The 20,404-nt window shown below is 40.3% G+C and overlaps 1 protein-coding gene across 6 annotated transcripts in view; it reads left to right on the forward strand.

Annotated features, from left to right (window-relative positions):
- MBOAT1 (membrane bound O-acyltransferase domain containing 1) overlaps positions 1–20,404 on the forward strand; it is a 200,429-nt gene that overhangs the window by 154,434 nt on the left and 25,591 nt on the right. For 2 of the 6 annotated variants that reach the window (XM_037843796.1, XM_037843803.1), the window contains exon 14: positions 3,588–3,732. The exons of 3 other annotated variants lie outside the window; for them this stretch is intronic. In XM_037843796.1, coding sequence (XP_037699724.1) covers positions 3,588–3,722 — 135 coding nt within the window. In that variant the 3' untranslated portion in view covers positions 3,723–3,732. The remainder of the gene's footprint in view (positions 1–3,587; positions 3,733–20,404) is intronic. One more of the 6 variants, XM_037843797.1, reaches the window with a different exon arrangement.

The raw sequence follows: 20,404 nt of genomic DNA on the forward strand, positions 1-20,404 counted from the left end.
GGTTGGTATTCCCTTGTTTCTTTACATTATGCCTCAGTAGGGATGATTCTTCATTCACACTCCTGGACATTTGGTAGATTTCTGTCCAGATATTCATGTTCTCTAGTACTGGGAAATTTGCTTTTATTGCATCTTTGAAAGTTCCCACCTTTTGTTTTCTCTGCTCTCCATTTCTGAAACTCTTATGGTCAGATGTTAATATATAGTCCATTTTTCCATTGAACTTTTAATTTTCATGTGTTTAATTTCATGTGATTTGTTTTCTCTACTTTTCCTTTTAAAATTTTTATTGTGGTAACATATTCTCTTTATCATCAGCTATTATAAAATTTCCCAAGTTAACCATTTTTAAGTTCCTTTTATTGTTTCTTTTCTATGATAATTCATTCTCTTATCTCTGAGGGAGAAGAAAGGGAGGCAATCAAGAGTGAATGTGGCAACTGTGAGGAGGCAATATAGGACTTAACTCAGTGTGAGAGGACAGGGAGCACTTCTTTGAGAAAGTGACATTTGTGCTGAGCTGGCGTTAACTAAGCAAAAAAGAAACTGGGAGGCACACATTCCAAAAAGAAGGAAAAGCCCATGTAAGGACCCTGAATAGGAAGTGTGTGGTGTGTTAGTATGGAACTGAAGGCAGGTCCAACGAAAGACCACGGAGGTGTTCCAGATTGAAGCTGACTAAAGAGACAGGGCAACGTGATCTAGATTAGATCCTGGGTCAGAACTTTTTTCTTTTGCTATAAATGACATTAGTAGGATAATTGGAAACATTTGGAAAGGTTTGTAGATTAATTAGATTTTGGATTATAGCTAATCAATATTAATTTCCTGTTACTGATAATTATACTGTGGTTATTTAAGAGAATGTCCTTGTCTTTACACATTGAAATATTTATGGGTAAAGGGAGTATCATAAATAGAATTTACTCCCAAATGGTTTATGGAGAAATGCATATATACAGAGAGGGGGGAGAATATGAGAATGATAGAGACTGTAAAAAAAAAAAAAGAATGATGAAGCAAAGCAAACATGGTGAAATGTTAATATTTGGGGAATCTGAGTGGGTACAGGAAATTCTTTGAACTGTTTTTGCAACTTTTCTGTAACTCTGATTTGATTTCAAAACTAAAATAAAAAAAAGAGATGGCTTTAGGTTGAAGTAAGAGAATCCATTAGAGAGAGGGAAAAGGGAATATGGGGAAACCATTTAGGAGGTCAGCACAGTCATCTAAGGGAATGATTCTGGTGACCTGGAATAGGTGGTGGCAGAGGCAATGGAGAGGATTGCATGGAATCACGGGGTATTTTGGGACATGAAATAGACAGGAGTAGCATAGATTGGAGTGATGTGACCATAAGCCAAGGAATGCCAGCAGCCACCAGAAGCTGGAAGGAGCAGATTCTTTCTCCTGCAGTTTCCAGAATGAGTATGGCTCTGCTGACTCCTTGATTTCATGTTTCTAGTCTCCGGGGCTGTAAGAGAACAAATTTCTATTATTTTAGCAACCATTAAAAAATAGGTGGAGGGAGAAGGAAAAGGACATATCAGGTGAGGGGAATAGTGTGAGCAAAAGAGCAGGAGTGTACAATCATAAAAGTGTGTTAGTTTCCTATTGCTTCTGTAACAAATCACCACAAATTTAGTGGCTTAAAACAATAGGTGTGTACACACATAAAATAGACAGCAGTTAGAGAAGAGGTAGAAGTGATGGGTGATGATGATGCTGTTCACTGAAATAAGGAACAGTAGAGGAGAACGAGGTTTAGAGGTAAAGCTGATGGTTTCAGTTTTGTACAACATATATGAGACGCCTTGGTAACGCCTAAGTTGTGGGTTAGGGTAGGCAGTGGATTTTCAGTTCCAGAGCTCAGGGAAGAGGTCAGGGCTCTTTAGCACATAGATGGTCACTTAAGCCATAAACATGGTCTAACTAAGAGAGTGGAACAGTGAATAGGGCTGAGGAAGCACAACATTTAAAGGGTGGGTAGAAAGGAAATAAACATACAACATTAGAAATGAAAATAGAGGTGCAAGCACAGATATTCACATGGAGAAAATAATTATAAAAGGATATTATATGCAATTTTATGATATATTTGAAAAGATAGAGGAAAGAGATAATTTTTTAGCAAAATATAAATTACCAGGTACAAAACTTAGACCACAACCACAGAACCAGGCGTAAAGGTCACTAAAGATGTACCATTAAAAAAAGATTACATGCCCAGATATTTTTAATAGTTGAGTTCTTTTTAACCTTCCAAGAACCTAAAATTTCTGTTTCCAAGGTCTTAACCATGGAAACACACTTAATTTGGGGGCAGAAGAAGTATTAGAGAAGAAATGATCAGAGAAGAGTAGAATAAAAAAGGTCTGTGATACGAAAATCACAAGAGAAAGTGGAAGGCTATTTGCCTAGTTCATCTGCTAGTATTAATAGTAAACATTTCCCTGCTCATTACCCAATGTTAGTGGTTAGTGGCATCTCTGGATCCAGTCAGAACGTGAGGACTGGAATCTTGAAACTTCTGGCTAATTATATTGTGTGGAATATTTGCAGGGTGTGAAAAGAGAAGTTGTAGTACAGAAATGCAGGAGTACATGTGGTCTTATTTTTAGGAATCTGTAATCAAAGATTTGGACACACTTATCTTCAAGAAGTTGAGGTTGTACTTGGAGTTAGGGTTGATTTCTCTTGGTTTCTCTTCCCCTCATTTACAAAGCCTTTCAGAGGGAAAATGCTAACATTGTGCAGTGTAATCTAGTTTGAACTCTCACTGACTGGAGATCTCGGAGTCCTGGAAACAGATCATGATACCAGCTAATCAGGGTGCTAACCAAGGGCTTGGTTGAGAGGGACGTGTCATGGGATGTACAGGTGTGGAGCACATGGGATCAGTGTGACTGGGCAGATGCCTGGTCACTGTGTGAGGCTTATACCTGATTTAGATAGCTGTGTGAATCTCCCCTTGCTGATCTCTGGTCTTGGGTCACTCTGAAAGCAGAGTTCAGCTTTTGATTGGGCCCTTGTCCTAGGGTCGAGGATTGGTCACACATATGACTTCTGGAACTCTCCTTGGATGGCATATAGTTTCTTCAACTGATTTTTCTGGACCAAGATGTGAAATTGGAATGTCTTTTCAGGGCACACTGTTAAGCTGTCAAACCTGTGAAATAATGGTGGTTGAGCATTAAAGCCTCTGGATAGAGTTGGAAGGAGACTTAGAGACCATCCTTTGCTTCCTTGTTTTACAGAGGAGGAAATAGAGGTCAAGAGAGGTGAAGTGACATAATTAGGAAGGAGCAGACTTCATGTAAAAGCCCAAATTCCAGATTTCTTGATTCATAGGCCAGTGTTCTTTACACTTCCCTTGCTAACATCCTGGGAGACTCCGGGCAGTTCCGTACTGGGAGCTGCCTGGAGAAAGAGCCCTGCATTTAGTGGGGATGGTGGGAGCCAGTGAACATTCTCTAAGATGAGTGGGCCAGCAGAGAGGACCAGGAGGTCCAGCTACTTGAGACAGAGAACTCTAGGGAAGGGGAGCATCCTGTTCACCCCTGCCTCTTCTACATGTGGTTCTGCAGGGCCCAAGATGCAGGCTGGGACTCCAAGAGGGACCTGCATCATTGGAAGGTGAGCTCTCCAGGAGCCAGGACCACAGCTTCTTCTTCTCCTTCAGTCTGGCATACAGTAGCCCTGAACCAATGCCTGTTGACTGAATGGAGGAATGTAGGTAACCACTTCCCTTTCTGAAAAATTGAACACACATGTCACTTTTTTTTACTTTGTTGAGATTTGGGCTGATACCGTCACTTGGGAGACCCTTTGCCCTGTCTGCTCTTGGGCTCTATGAACTTAATCCAGAATTCATTCTTTCCCAAGTCCCGCTCCCACTTCTGCCTTATTCATACTAATTTGAAATTGGTATGTTACCTGGAATCAAAAGAAGTTGTGCTTTTCTGGACTGTGAAATTCTTTATAATGAGCATATGTCATTTCCATGAAAATCTTTTTTTTTTTTTAAATAGTTAATATCACCCTTCAGTCTTCTTGGCTGTCATCAATCCTTAATTGATTAAGTAATCTACTTAAGACCAGTAGAGCTGGTGAGAAACACTGCGACAGTTTGGAGTTAAAGTTCTGAGACTGAGATTCAGATAAAATTCACTGGTTGTGTGCCCTTAAACACATGACTTAGTCTCACTTTCCTCCTCCTTATGAAGGATAATAATTGTGGTTATCTCGCAGGGTTGTGGTGCAGAAATGAAGAGTGCATATAAAGCACCTGGCACATGACAAACAATTAATTTTATCAATAAGTGTGCTGAAGGCTGGAGTTAAGGGAACTGAGAGGCAGGAGCTCTCATAATTAAGCTCTTCTCTGAAGATAATGAACAATATCCATAACAACAAACATTTATTGTGCATTTTACTATGTACCTGGAATTGTGCTGAGAACCTAATTTATGTTTCTCATTTAATTCTCACATTCTCTGAGGTCAAATCAGAGCCAGACTGATGAGTGGCTCTCAGTGTTGATTCTAAAATCTCAGGGGAGAGTCTTATTGGCCAGCTCGGGTGTGGTGGGTGTAACACTGCCTCTTCTCCCCAGAGGATGCCCACACCCCAATCCCAAAAACCTGTTACTGTGTTATGTTAGATATCAAAGGGGGATCGATGTGTGGAACCTTGGCTAATAAGCTGACCTTAAAATAGTGCAGGTATCTTGGATTTTCTGGGTTGGCCCAATGTGATCACAAGGGTCCTTAAATGTGGAAGGAGAGAGAAGAATCAGTGTCACAGTGACAAGCGGTGAGAGAAGCCTGACCAGCCATTGTTGGCATTGAAGATGGAAGGAGCCATGAGCCAAGGACTGTGGGCAGCCTCTAGAAGCCGGAAAAGGCAAGAAAGCAGAGTCTCCCCTAGAGTCTCCAGAGAAGAGTGCAGCCCTGCTGATGCCTTGATTTCAGTTCAGTGAAACCCATTTTGGATTCCTGACCTTCAGAACTATAAGATCATAAATTTCTGTTGTTTAAACCACTCAGTCTATGATAAGTTGTTACAGCAACAGTAGGAAACTAATACATGAGGTCAGCAGTCCTTACCACTAGTCTAAACTGTCTCCTGGAACACGTAGCCTCATGATTGGTCTCCCTGCTCTATGCTTGCACCACACCCTGCCACTACTTTATTCTCATCAAAGCAACATAGATTGGGGGCATGTCAGCCCTTCGGCAGCTCCCCTCTTCCACACACTGCTGTATTCCTGGCAACTAGAATGGAACCTGGGGCCTGGTGGTTAGTCAACACATGCTGTTAATGAAGAAAAGGTTGTCTGCATCCCACAAAAGCTAATATCAACCAAATGAAGAAAGTAAAAAATCACCAGAATTCTACCACTCAGAAATAGTTACTGATATCATTTTTTAAAACTTTTTATTTTGGAATACTTTTGTAACAGGACAGTTACAAAAAGAATACAAACTCCAAAAAGAATTCCAACATCCCCCTACCTCACCCAATACCCAGGTCAACCAATTTGAACATTTGCCACATTTGCCATATTATTCTTTCTTTCTATCTATCTATCTATCTATCTGTCCGTCTGTCCATCATCTAATCAACCCATTTTCTGAACACGAGTGTAGACTGTATATTTCATGCTGTTTAAACACTTAACAGTGCCATGTACATTTCCTAACAACAAGGATATTCACTTATGTGACCACTTTAAGTGCAGTTATCATGTTTAACAAATTTAACATTGATAGAAAGCTTAGTATCTATGTTCTAATTTTTATATAAAGCTTATAGTCTATATTCTAATTTTTTCAAATGTCCCAATAATGCCCTTTTGAGCCTTTTCTCCTCCTTTGCTAGATCCAATCCAGAATCATATATTGCATTTAATTGTCAGGTCTATTTCTTTTTAAATTATGTCAACATATAAACAGCATAAACTCTCCCACTCAGCCACTCCCACACATAACATTCAAGGGGATTGATCACATTCACAATATTGTGGTACCATCACCAGTCTCCATTACTAAAACATTACCTTCTCTCCAAGCAGAAACCCTACACCCTTTATGCATTAACTCTCTATTCCCCCTCTCCCTGGCAACCTGAACCCTGTGAGCTTGCGTATTCTTTGATATTTTCTTGTGTATTCTCTGATATTTTCTTTGTGGTTAACATGGGGTTTAAATTTAATATTCTACCTCTCTAACAATCTCATTTGCTTTGATACCTACTTAATGTCAATATATATACAAACTATGTTCCTATACCCCTTTGTTCCCCTACCTTTATGTAGTTTTTGTCATAAATTACGTGTTTGTTCATTTGCCTCTTAGATCCTGTAGGAAGTAAAAAGTGAAATTACAAACCAAAAATAAAATAGTACTGGCACTTATATTTACCCATGTCATTACCCTTACCAGAGATCTTTATTTCTTCATGTGGCTTTGATTTATTGTCTATTTTCCTTTCCTTTCAACCTGCAAAACTCCCTTTTGCATCTCTTGTAGGGCTGGTCTAGTGGTGACAAATTCCCTCAGCTTTTGTTTCTCTGGGAATGACTTAATCTCTCCCTCATTTTTGAAAGAGAGTTTTACTGGATATGGAATTCTTGGTTGGCAATGTTTGGCTTTCAGCACTCTAAATCTGTCATCCCACTGCCTTCTTGTCTCTGTGGTTTCTGATGGCAAATCGGTATTTCATCTTACTGAGGCTCCCTTGTATATAACACATTGCTTCTCTCTTGTGGCTTTCAGAATTCTCTGTTTATCTCTGGCATCTGACGGTTTGATTATATTATGCTGCAGTGTGGGTCTATTTGGGTTTATCCTGTTTGGAATTAATTAATTATCTTGGAAAGGTATATTCGTGTCTTAAGTAATGTTTGGGAAGTTTTCAGCCATTATTTCTTTAACTATTCTCTCTGACCCTGTTACTCCTTCTTCTCCTTCTGAAACTCACACAATGTTTATATTGGAATGTTTGATGGTGTCCCACAGGTTCCTCAAGCTCTGTTCACTTTTCTTCTTTCTTTTTTCCTTCTGCTCCTCATATTGAATTATTTCAATAGTCTTATCTGCAAGTTCTTGAATTCTTTTTCTGCCAGCTCCAATCACCTTAACACCTCTAAGGAGTTTTTAATTTCACTTACTGTAGCCTTCAGCTCTGTGTAGTTTCATAATTTCGATCTCTCTGTTGAGATGTTCATCTCTTATTTTCCTGATTTCCTTTAATTCTTTGTCTATGTTTTCCTCTATCTCTTTGAGCATATTTAGGGCCATTTTTTAAATGCAATTTTATTGAGATATAATCACATAACTTGTGGTCATTCAAAGTGTACAATCAGTTGCTCACAGGATCATCATACAGTTCTGCTTTCATCACCACAAACTTTGAACATTTCATTACTTCAAAAAATAAAATGAAAATTAAAATAAAAAAGAATATTCAAAATATCCCATTCCCCTCCTCCCCCATTGTTCATTTATTTTTAATACAGTTTAATTGAGATATATTCACTACCCTACAGTCATCCACAGTGTACAATCTATTATTCACAGCACCATCATATAGTTGTGCGTTCATCACCAGAATCAATTTTTGAACCTTTTCCTTACTCCAGAAGCAAAAAAGAACACCTAAATCTTTTCATCCCCTCCATCCTACCCTATTGTTCATCTAGTTTTTGTCCCCATTTTCCCACTCTTCTGTCCATATACTGGATAAAGGGAGTGCAAGCCACAAGGTTTTCACAGTCACGCAGTTGCACTATGCAATCTACATAGCTATACAATTGCCTTAAAGAATCAAGGCCACTGGGCCGCAGTTTGACAGCCTCAGGCATTTCCCTCTAGCCACTCCAACACACCAAAGACTAAAAGCTGATATCTATATAGCGCATTGGAATACCCTCCAGAGGAGTGACCTCTTGACTCCATTTGAAATCTCTCAGCCACTGGAACTCTACTTTGCTTCATCTCTCTTCCCCCTTTTGGTCAAGAAGATCCTCTCAATCCCACAGTGCTGGGTCCAGGCTCATCTCCAGGAGTCATTTCCCACATTGCCAAGGAGATTCACAACCTTGGGAGTCATGTCCCACATAGGGGGAAGGGTAATGAGTTCACTTGCCTAGTGGGCTTAGAGAGAGAAGGCCACATCCTAGCAACAACGAGGCTCTCTGGGGATGGGGAGAGGACTCCTTGGCACAATTGTAAGTGGGCTTAGCCTCTTCCTTGTAGCACCTAGCCTCACAGGGGAGAGCCCCCTACTCAAGGGCTCAGCCTACTAAATTGGCAGTACTCAATGTTTGCGGGAAAATCAGCAACAGCCCAGGTGGGGAAGTCCAACACTTCCACATTTCTCCCCAGCTCCTCAGGGGGGGCCCGCAAATATACTTATACTCTGCCCATATCACTCTGGGATGTGTCAGGATTTCACCCAGGCCTATACAAACTGATGGAATCCCACTTCCCATTCACCGTTCCCTGCACCTATGGTGTTCAAACTGTACAAGTTAGATTATCTAGTGAGCTACAGAACATATAGATCCTGCACCAGATAATCTCCTCCCTTGGTCATACACATAAGTTGTAGTTTTAAAACCCAGTCAATATCATCCTTTACCCTTTGGCCTAATTTGCCTTAGTCTGAACCAGATCCTCTTCGTTCAGATCTAATTAAAGTCTGAATTCTTTTTCAGCTCTTTCAACAGTTGCCATATGGGGTAATACTGACAGTCATAGCTGCCAAGCTCTAGCTCCAAGTCTCAGATGTCACACAGATACCCAAAGTTCAGGTTATACACAAGGAGCTCAGCATCTCAGGATTTAGAGATAACCATTACAACTCAGGAATAGATGTGACTGCTATAAGAGCTTGCAATCTGGAAACCATTACAATAAACATTTCCCTGATAAGCTGTGCTCTAAGATTCAGTTCTCAAAGTTTACACATTGTTATTAGTTCATGTTAGTGAGGCATTATAATGTTTGTCCTCTTGTTTCTGGCGTGCTTCACTCAAAATGCTGTACTCAAGATCCATTCACCTAGTTGCATGTCTCAAAGCTTCCTTTCTTCTTGTAGCCTCTCAATTTTCTATTATATGCATATACTATAGTTCACCATTCTGTTCATCAGTCAATGTACTCTTAGGCCACCTCCGTATATTGCAAATAGTGAATACTGCCACCATATATATTGGTGTGTAAATGTCCATTCATGTCCCTGCTCTCTGATCTTCCAAGTATATACCTCAGGACCTTGAAATCTCTATATACCTACCTTCTTGTGGGACCACCATACTATCCTCCAGATAGGCTACAACATTCTACTTCCCCACCAACAGTGAATAAATACATCTCTCTCTCCAAGGTCTCTCTGTTTATTTTTTCCCCCTGCAATTTTATAGGAATATGTTCAAATACCATAGAAACATCCACAGTGTACAGTCAGTTGTTTACAGTATCATCATATGGTTGTGCATTCATCTCCACAATTAACACTTACACGTGTTCATTAACTCAAAAAAAAAAAAGAATTGAAACAAAAGAATAATAATAAGGATAAAAGGAAAAGTAAAAATAAAATAAAATATAGCAATAAGGTCAGTCAACAACACCACTACCAAGAATCTTGTACCCCTCCCCTACACTCCTCCCTCTGAGACATTCAGCTTTGGTATATTGTCCCGTCACATTTAATGGGAGCATCCTACATGTTATTGTTAACCCCAGATTCCAGTTGCATTGGTTATATTCCTTCTCCCAATACCCTCCCCTTTTCAACATCCCGCAAGGTTGCCATTCATCTTTTCTCCTCCGTGTAAAAAATATTCTTACATTTCTATATTTACTTACCATCACTGACCACTCTAGGTTTCAACTAGCTACACAGTCCCAGTCTCTATTGTCAATCCTTCCCTCTGATATTGCACATGCCTCCAGGCCTCCTCCCTCAATCCCATTCACAGACATCCTTGGTCAGTGCACCTACAATACTGTGCTACCATCACACAGCACTGCGCTCTCATCTCTGGATCTACACGGTTAATCCTGTTGAACATTCTATAATCCTTCAACATGAAGAGCCTGATCTCTAACAACTTTCTATCTCCTAATAACCTGTGTTCTCAGTTTTAACTCTCAAAGTTAGATCATTAATGTTAGTTCATATTAGTGAGACCATACAGTACTTGTCCCTTTGTTTCTGGCTAACTTCGCTCAACATAACATCCTCAAGGTTCATTCACATTATTGTATGTTCCGTGTCTTTGTTCTGTCTTACAGCTGTGTAATATTTCATTGTGTGTATGTACCACAGTTTGTTTATCCACTCGTCCATTGATGGATGTCTGGACTGTTTCCATCTTTTGGCAATCGTGAATAATGCTGCTAGAAACATTGGTTTAGAAATGTCTGTTCATGTCTTAGCTTTCAGTTCCTCTGGGTGTATACCTAGTAATAGAATTGCTGGATCACATGGCAGTTCTATACTTAGCTTCCTGAGGAACTGCCATACTGTCTTCCAGAGTGGCTGCACCATTCCACATTCCCACCAACAGTGAATAAGTGTGCCTCTTCTGCACATCCTCTCTAGCACTTGTAATTTTCTGGGTTTTTTTGGATAGTGGCCATTCTGATAGGTGTGAGATGATATCTCATTGTAGTTTTGATTTGTATTTCCCTGATAGCCCTTGAAATTGAACATCTTTTCATATGTTTTTGAGCGATTTGTATTTCCTCTTCAGAAAAGTGTCTATCCATGTCTTTTGCCCATTTTTTAAATTGGGTTGTTTGTCTTTCTCTTGTTGAATTGTAGGATTTCTTATATATTCTGGATATTAAACCCTTATCTGATATGTGGTTTCCAAATATCGTCTCCCATTGCATAGGCTGCCTATTCACTTTTCTGACAAAGTCCTTTGATGTACAAAAGTGTTTCATTTTGAGGAGATCCCATTTATCTATTTCTTCTTTGATTGCTCATACTTTGGGTGTAGGTCTAGGAAGCGACCTGCTATCACTAGATCCTTAAGATATTTTCTTACATTTTCTCCTAAAAGTCTTATGATCTTAGCACTAGTGTTTAGCTCCTTAATCCATTCTGAGTTAATTTTTCTATAAGGTGTCAGAGAGGAGTCCTCTTTCATTCTTTTGGATATGGATATCCAGTTCTTGAGACCATTTATTGAAGAGGCTGCACTGTCCCAGTTGTTTTGGCTTGACTGCCTTATCAAAGATCAAATGTCCATAGATAAGAGGGTCTATTTCTGAACACTCAATTTGATTCCATTGGTCAGTATATCTATCTTTATGCCAGTACCATGCTGTTTTGACCACTGTTGCTTTGTTGTATGCTTCAAAGTCAGGTAGTGAGAGACCTGCCATCTCCTTCCTCTTTCTCAAGATATTTTTGGCTATTCGGGGCATCTTGCCCTTCCAAATAAATTTGGTTATTGGTTTTTCTATTTCTGCAAAGTAAGTTGATGGGATTTTAATTGGTATTGCACTGAACCTATAACTCAGTTTAGATAGAATTGACATCTTGACTATGTTTAGTCTTCCAACCCATAAGCACGGTATTTTCTTCCATTTTTTTAGGTCCTGTTCAATTTCTTTTAGCAGTTTCCTATAGTTGTCTCTGTATAGGTCTTTTGTGACCTTGGTTAAGTTTATTCCTAAATACTTGATTCTTTTGGTTGCAATTGTAAATGGAATTTTTTTCTTGATTTTCTCCTCCTGTTGCTCATTACTTATGTATAGGAAAACTACTGATTTTTGTGTGTTGATCTTGTAGTCTGCCACTTTGCTGTATTCATTGATTAGCTCTAGTTACAACTTCCAGCACAATGTTGAATAACAATGGTGACAGTGGGCATCCCTGTCTTGTTCTTGATATTAGAGGGAAAGCTTTCAGTCTTTCCCCATTGAGTATGATGTTAGCTGTGGGTTTTCCTGTATTGCCTTTATCATATTGAGAAAGTTTCCTTCTATTCCTGTCCTTTGAAGTGTTTTCATCAAGAAGGATGTTGAATTTTGTCAAATGCTTTTTCTGCATTGATCCAGATGATTATATGGTTCTTCCATTTCAATTTATTGATGTGGTGTATTACCTTAATTGATTTTCTTATTTTGAACCTGCCTTGCATACCTGGAATAAATCCCACTTGATCATGGTGTCTAATTCCTTTAATGTGCTGCTGGATTCGATTTGCGAGTATTTTGTTGAGGATTTTTGCATCTATATTCATTAAAGAGATTGGTCTATAATTTTCTTTTTTTTGTGGTATCTTTGTCTGCCTTTGGTATTAGGGTGATGTTGGCTTCATAGAATGAGTTAGGTAGTTTCCCTCCTCTTCAATGTTTTTGAAGAGTTTGAGCAGGATTGGTACTAATTCTTTCTTGAATGTTTGGTAGAATTCATATGTGAAGCCATCTGGTCCTGGGTTTTTCTTCTCTGGGAGCTTTTTAATGATTGATTCAATCTCTTTACTTGTGATTGGTTTGTTGAGATTGTCTATTTCTTCTTGAGTCAATGTTGGTTGTTCATGCTTTTCTAGGAAGTTGTCTATTTCATCTAGGTTGTCTAATTTATTGGCATATAGTTGCTCATAGTATCTTCTTATTATCTCCTTTATTTCTGCAGTTTTAGTAGTTACGTCCCCTTTTCCATTTCTGATTGTGTTTATTTGCATCTGCACTCTCTCTCTCTCTCTCTTTCTCTCTCTCTGTTAGCCTAGCTAAGGGTCCATTGATTTTATTTATTTTCTCAAAGAATCAACCTCTGGTTTTGTTGATTCTCTCTATTGTTTTCCTGTTCTCAATTTCATTAATTCTGCTCTAACCTTTGTTATTCCTTTCCTTCTGTTTGCTTTGGTTAGTTTGCTGTTCTTTCTCTAGTTCTTCCAGGTAAGCAGTTAATTCTTCAATTTTTTCTCTTTCTTCCCTTTTAATGTAGGCATTTAGGGCAGTAAATTTTCCTCTCAGCACCACCTTTGCTGCCTCCCTTAAGTTTTGGTATGTTGTGTTTTCATTTTCATTTGCCTCGAGGTATTTAGTGATTTCTCTTCTAATTTTTTCCTTTACCCTCTTGTTGTCTAAGAGTATGTTATTTAGCTTCCATATATTTGTGAATTTTCCGACCTTCTGCCTGTTATTGATTTCCAACTTCATTCCATTATGGTCCAAGAAGGTGTTTTGTATAATATCTATTATTTTAAATTTGTTGAGACTTGCTTTATGACCCAACATGTGGTCTATCCTAGAGAATGATCCATTAGCACTTGAGAAAAATATATATCCTGTTGTTGTGGGATGTAGTGTTCTATGAATGTCAAGTCTAGACAATTTATCGTACAATTCAACATCTCTGTTTCCTTATTGATCCTCTGTCTAATGTTCTATCCATTAGTAAGAGTGGTGCATTGAAGTCTCTAACTATTATTATAGAAGCATCTACTTCTCTCTTGAGTGTTGACAGTGTTTGCCACATGTATTCGGGGCACTTTGACTCAGTGCATAAATATTTATGATTGTTATATTTTCTTGATGAATTGTCCCTGTTATTAATATGTAGTATCCTTCTTTGTCTCTGTTAATTGTTTTACATTTGAAGTCTAATTTGTCTGATATTAGTATATCTACTCCCACTATTTTCTGGTTGTTGTTTGCGTGACATATCTTTTTCCACCCTTTCACTTTCAGCCTATTTTTGTCCTTGTGTCTGAAGTGAGTTTCTTGTAGACAGCATATAAATGGGTCTTGTTTTTTTAATCCATTCTGCCAGGCTATGTCTTTTTATTGGGGAATTTAATCCCTTGACATTTAATGTTATTACTGTAAGCACAGTACTTTCTTCTACCATTTTGTCTTTTGGATTTCATATGTCATGTCTTATTTTTTTTCTCTCTCTCTCTCCCTCTACCCTTCCTGATAGTCTTAATATCTACACTCTTCTCCAAACCTCTCTCTCCTGCCTTTTTCTATCAGCCCTAGCACTCCCTTTTTGTATTTCTTGAAGCGTAGGTCTCTTAATTCACAAACTCTCTCAGTGTCTGTCTGAAAATACTTTGATCTCTCCCTCATTTTTTGAAAGACAGTTTTGCTGGGTATAGAATTCTTGGTTGGCAGTTTTTCTCTTTCAGAATCTTAAATATATCATACCACTGCCTTCTTGCCTCCATGGTTTCTGCGGAGAAACCTGTACATAGTCTTATCAAGCTTCCCTTGTATGTGATGGATACCTTTTCCCTTGTTGCTTTCAGAATTCTCCTTGTCTTTGACATTGGACAGTCTGATCAGTAAGTGTCTTGGAGTAGGTCTATTGGTATCTGTTTTGTTTGGGGTACACTGCACATCTTGAATCTGTAATTTTATGTCTTTCATAAGAGTTGGGAAATTTTCAGTGATTATTTCTTCTATTATTCTTTCTGCCCCTTTTCCCTTCTCTTCTCCTTTGGGACACCCATAAGACATCTATTTGTGTGCTTCATGTTGTCATTCAGTTCCCTAAGACTCTGCTCATATTTTTCCATTATTTTCCCTATCTGTTCCTTTATGTGTAGGCTTTCAGATGTTTTGTGTTCTAGTTCACTTATCCTTTCTTCTGCCTCTTTAAATCTGGTGTTGTAAGTCTCCATTGTGTTTTTAATCTCTTCTGTTGAGCCTTTCATCCCCATAAGTTCTGCAATTTGCTTTTTCATGCTTTTGAGTTTCTCCTTATGTTTGCCCAATGTCTTCTTTATGTCTTTCATCTCTTTTGCCATATCTTCCCTCAGCTCATTGAATTGGTTTTTAACTTGATTTTTTAATTGATTTAGGAGATCTGTTTGGTTATTAATTATTTGTTTCAATTCCTGTATCTCAGTTGAAGTGTTAGTTTGTTCCTTTGGCTGGTCCCTATTTTCATGTTTCCTAGTGTGGCTTGTTATCTTAAGCTGTCTAGACATCTGGCTTTCTTGATTAACTTATTCTGGAGCTCATTTTCACTCTTTTACCTAGGGTTTTCTTCCTGGTTGGCTTTGTTCTCTATCTGTTCTTTGGCATTGAGTTCAACTTATTCTAGACCTCTACCTTAACTTATGTTTAGTTGATCAGAGTTTTTCACCTCTTGTTTTTCTGGTTCTTGCTCTGCCTCGATGTCACCTTTTTGTGAGAGAGTCTCCTCCGATATGACCAACCCCAATCAGATTTTCCCAGTCCAGACAGGCCCGTCTCAGGAGGAGGGTATGGGGTTTCCCTGAGAATAAAGATCTGCAGGTTGTCACACCCTCCTGTGAAACCTTTAGACTCTGCGCTTTTCCTATCTTGTCCAGCAGGTGGCACTCGTCAACCTGCATAGGACCATTTTTAAAAGTCTTTGTCTGTTAGATCCCAGGTCTGGTCCTTGTTATTGATGGTTTCTCATGTTTTAATCTTCTCCTCTGCCTGAGCCATGGCTCCCTGTTTCTTTCTGTTTTGTAACCTCTTTTTTTGAAACCTGGGCATATTGATATTTTAATGTATCATTGCTGGAATTTAGACTCTGAGATGTCTGTTCTTTAAGTGTTTATCCAGCTAGTTTTATGACAGAGCTTTTCTTGATTGCAAGTAATTAACAAATGAGGAGGAAGAGGAGAGTAAGGGAGAGGAAGAGGGGGAAGGAGAGAAAAAGGAGGAGGAAAAAAAGAAAACACCTTTACCAGTCTTTGCAGATTGACCTGTGCAAGTGCTGTCCTTCAAGGTTTAGCCATACAATGCGTTTAGAGAATAGCTCCAGGACAAAGCTTAGGGACCTCCCTGATCCTTTCTGGGCATGTGTTTTGTCTTGAGCATGTGAGTGTGGTCCTCAGAATTCCCCTGTTTACATGGTTCTAAATGTCCCCTCTTCCCTAGGGAACAGTTTCCTCACTATCCCAGGTACACACTATATGTCCTATAGCCAGCAGTATCTTGCCCCAGGCAGTACAGCTTGACTGCTCTCCTGCAGCATCCTGTAGGAGAGTTCTGTGAGCTGCCTCCTACACATGAGTAAGTTCTGGAATGGTGAGTCCCTCAAGTCGCCACCAGATAGACTGTACCAGACATACATGCTGCCAGTATGTGCAAAGGGTTACTCTGCTCCCTCTGGAACCAGGACCAAGAATCCACACTGGGAACATGGGATGGCTCTGGGCCAAGCTGGAGGGAGTAGGGGAGGGCCAGCCAAGGCACCAGGAGATACTGCTGTTTTTAAATGGTCTTTTTCTTGATTTGGCAACCTCCGTGTGACTGCAGTCTTTTATCTGTTTTCTGGAGCTTTGAGAAAGATAATTCTGCCTGTTTTTTGCTAGTCGTTTAAATCTTCTATGGGGGACAGAGCCCAGAAGTATCTCACTCCACCATCTTGAAAGGGAGGGGCCAGTTACTGATCATTTTGATGAATGTTCTTGCAGACATGTCTCTGGGCATATGTAACCAGCTAGTATTTTAGCATCACTATTGTGCCTTTTCCTTTTCTTTCCCCAAGTTCAAGGTTTTTGCTCAGTTTGGCCTCAGATGATTATCTGCCTCAGGGAAATTTAGGATTTTTTAAAAGAAGGTGTACAAAGAGAAAGAACTGGCAATCTCCAGCTTCTGACATATAAAATAGATTATAGAATGAGACAGGTAACAGGCTATTATGTCAATAGAGAGTTTCCTGAAGAACTTCATTGTTTTTTTTTTTTTTTTAATATATGTAGGACTCAGCCTAGAGGACCCTGCTTTACCGGTAACAAGACTTGCCACTTATGGGCAAAAAGAGGATCTGAAGTGGGGAAAGTTAAAAGGAGAGATTTGTTTTTTTCCAGCCCTGGCAATGATGGGAAGGAAACTTAAGGGAGACAGGGAGGCTATTAGGACTCTAAGGTCTTTCTCCTGATCCTGAAACGGGATATGTGTTTCACCAGGGAAGGTAATGGGAAAGGCAGAAGGAGGCCCTTGCCCTGACTTCTCATTTAGGACTCTGGAAAGAGGTCCCCTCTCAGCATGTCCTGACACCAGCCTGGGGCGTAGCCACTTCATCTCAGAGTGGTGGGGGACTGAGCCAGTTAGGCCAAGGAAACCTGAGTTTCGTTTCTGATTCCCCCAACTTCCTGTGGAGGGTGCCTGCTATGGGAAGGCCCAGTGGGCCTGCTCTGGCATTTTCCCAGTAGGTCTCCATGACTCAGCAGCTGCGTCTGTGAGCCGGCCTCTAGGCCTGCAGCTGGATGAAAACTCAGCAGAGACCTGGGGTCTGAGGCCAGGGAAGTCGAGTGGGCCTGAGATTGCCTGGGAGGAACCTCCAGCTCAGGGGAAGCTCAGAAAGGGACCAGCAGCCACGAAACTTGGGTGAGGATCCTGGGGAATGAGAAACACTGTCCCAGAGCCAGAGACGACTCAAAAGGCCTCCAAAGACCATGGCTCTTCCCTCCACTGTAAGCCACACGCCCTCAGCTCACCTGGTACCACCTGGAGAAGAGATGCTGGTAAATGGAAACTTCTAGAAATGAGAAGTTTTCCGAAAAGAGACTATTAGCTGAAGGGACTGTTTACATAATCAGATAGGACTAACTTTAATCAAGATTGGAGACGTAGGTAATTATTTGTGTACCACTAACTACTGAATGATCGTGAATAGATGAGCGTGAAATAAACAAAAAATACAATTTCTCTACATATGCAACTATAGATAAAGGTGTACTGTGTGGAGTCACACCATGTGTATCTGTAATGTGCTTTTGTCCCCATACAAACATACATTGTAGGTAGTTTTCTGGATTAATGGTTACAGATCTCCCTAAAAATACTCATTTTAAATATTTGCTTGATATTCTATTGTCCCTTTTTATCGCAGTGCAGACACTCAGAGTTCTGTTGATGGTCATTTAGGTTGTTTCTAATTTTTCACTCATAGACAATGTGGTGATGGTGAACAACAATAAAAGGGATTTAAATGCACACAATTCATGCCCAAAAGCTTTCAGCCTCGCTGTTGCAGTTACAGCATGCCTTTCTGCCATGTTATGGGTATAAATTGTTTGTATGTGTTCTTTTACAAGTGGGAGTTTAGGGAATAAAAAGAAGAGGAATTCCCCAAGGGGCTCCTAGGTGGCTGTGGGGGTCTCCAGGGTTGAGTCCTGTGCATGCTGTGGGGACGCCCAGCCAGACCACGCTCACAAAATAACAAAGCACTAGGTGGCGATTGCACATGCCTTCCAGAAAATTCTCTTCACCTGCCACACACAGGGTCCACTCCATCCTTACTATAGCAGGCTCCCACGGGCTCCCCTGGGGATGAGGGCAAAGCTGGGCGGAAAGCCTGCTTCTGCCTCCTACTGAGATAAGGAACCTGAAGGAAGGCCAGCAGCCCTATCTACAGCAGCCAGAGCGGCCACCGTGGGCAAGCTCTGTTTATCGAGAGCACGTGCTCCCAATTGCAGGCTACTGCATGGCTTCAATTAGACTTTTTGACTGATGGCCGGTTTAATGAGCCTATTTACAGAGGGTCATTCGACATGGCAAGTACACCTATAAATCTATTTGCAGCAGGACTCGAATAACCTTCTGCACACAGACCTGTATAAAACTACTGTCTGATTAATTAACATTAATTTCCCTGCCGTATGGAACCAGCTGCAGTTGGTGTAAATGCTTCCAGCTCCTCGCAGCAGGCCCAGTGCAAGTGGCAGGGGTTCTCCTGGTGGGGGTGGCATTTCAGGGGCTGGGAGGGAGGGGAAGCTGATAGTCCATGTAGTTGCTATTCCAAAGAAGCTCTTGGTTTTCTTTCTGTCCCTCTGTTCTTTCTCAGGTCCCATTTGATTGATGTTTCAGGGCAGTGTCATATATGAGGGGCAAAATTCAATTAATTGGATGTGAAATATTTATAACCCTGCTGTATGTGTCTATCAGAGAAGAACCCTTAATAGATTTTCTCATTAGTATGAGCCGGTGACTCATTTCTCTGCTTTCACAGTCACTCGGAATTAAAATCCAATTAATCTAATATCCCTGTGAATGTTATTAAATTATTGGAGAAACTGCTTTCAGGAGATAGGGTGAGGGGAAGGAGCCAGCATCACGGGTGCCCATTTCCTCTGCAAAGCACATAGCGCCAGGGGGACCAGCCCCTCTTCCTTTGGGCTCTTGGCTTCCACCTTCTGGGTTGTGTCCACATTTGGCAACTAAAGCACAGGATTGTGAATCAGGGGCTCTCAGCTGCCAATGCTGACACTGCCAAAGCTAACAACAATAACCAGAAAACTGGATTCTGAAACCTGCAAAGCATTTGCAAAATGCAAGATTGTCATTAAGAGAAAAGGTAAGATTTGTCCTGTTGAATCAAATCTCCTGAAGGTAGAAGCAGATCTGACAGTGAAGACTGGGCCGAGCACTCCCCAGCACCATGCCGTTCTAGAAGGCTGCAGTTTTGTGAATTCTTAATCTGGGTTCCCTGTAAAAAAGAGTCAGTAATAGCAGCCTTTGATTTCATATGAACAATGAGTAGAATAAAATAGCAAGGGCTCCTCCTTGTTTTTGGAAAGAAAGGGACTGTTGCTATCATTAATAATTAAGATTTTCATACCCCAGGGCATTTCGTTTGCCCAGTGGTCTGTGAAGGCACTGAGAAAATGTTTACATTTTGAGGGGGAAGGGTGAGAGGGAAAATATGTTGTAATAATGGCAAACAATGTCCAGAATCTTTGCCAGTTGAATCATCTTATGAGAATGGGGCCATTATTTGGAGGTTGCCAAATCTCAATTTTCATGATGACTGTGGCATAACGATTCTAGAAACTATTGACAAGGCTGTCAAAAGCCTCCTTCCTTGCAGGATCCAGTGCTGTGGTTGGGGCCCTACAAGGTGCCAGACATTGAGCCAGGTACTAGGGGTTACAGTGATGGAATTTAGTTCCATATACATTTATAACCTGAAATATTCCCAAACTGATGTGATGATGAAAAGACTTGGTCCTTGACTTTGAGCAGCTTCTAGATATGCAAACAGATCATTTAAAATATGAAGGTTTGCAGGGCTTTGCTACAGGAGTAATGTGAGGAGAATGGGAGGTCTGCTGAGCTCCTTAGAGGAAGTGAGTGACAACGGTGGTGACTGGGGCAAACAGAAATGTGTTCCTGTGTTGGCTTATACTGTTTCCCTGTGTTTCATCTTTTTCTTTCCTTCTGCCTCACCTTCAGAATCCTCAAGTTCCATCTCTTTTAGGACACCTTTCCTAACTAGTGCAGTACTGCATCCTACATTCCTTGTCTTTATCACTCATTCTACCACTAAATCAGATATCACATTTATTAGTAACTGGTTTATGTATGTGTCTTGTTTCCCCTGGTATCTTTATACATTATTTGAGGGCTAGGGCTGTGTCTTGCATTTTCTATTGCGTGATCTC

The sequence above is a fragment of the Choloepus didactylus genome, chromosome 7 (assembly GCF_015220235.1).
Source record: "Choloepus didactylus isolate mChoDid1 chromosome 7, mChoDid1.pri, whole genome shotgun sequence".
Taxonomy (NCBI): domain Eukaryota; kingdom Metazoa; phylum Chordata; class Mammalia; order Pilosa; family Megalonychidae; genus Choloepus; species Choloepus didactylus.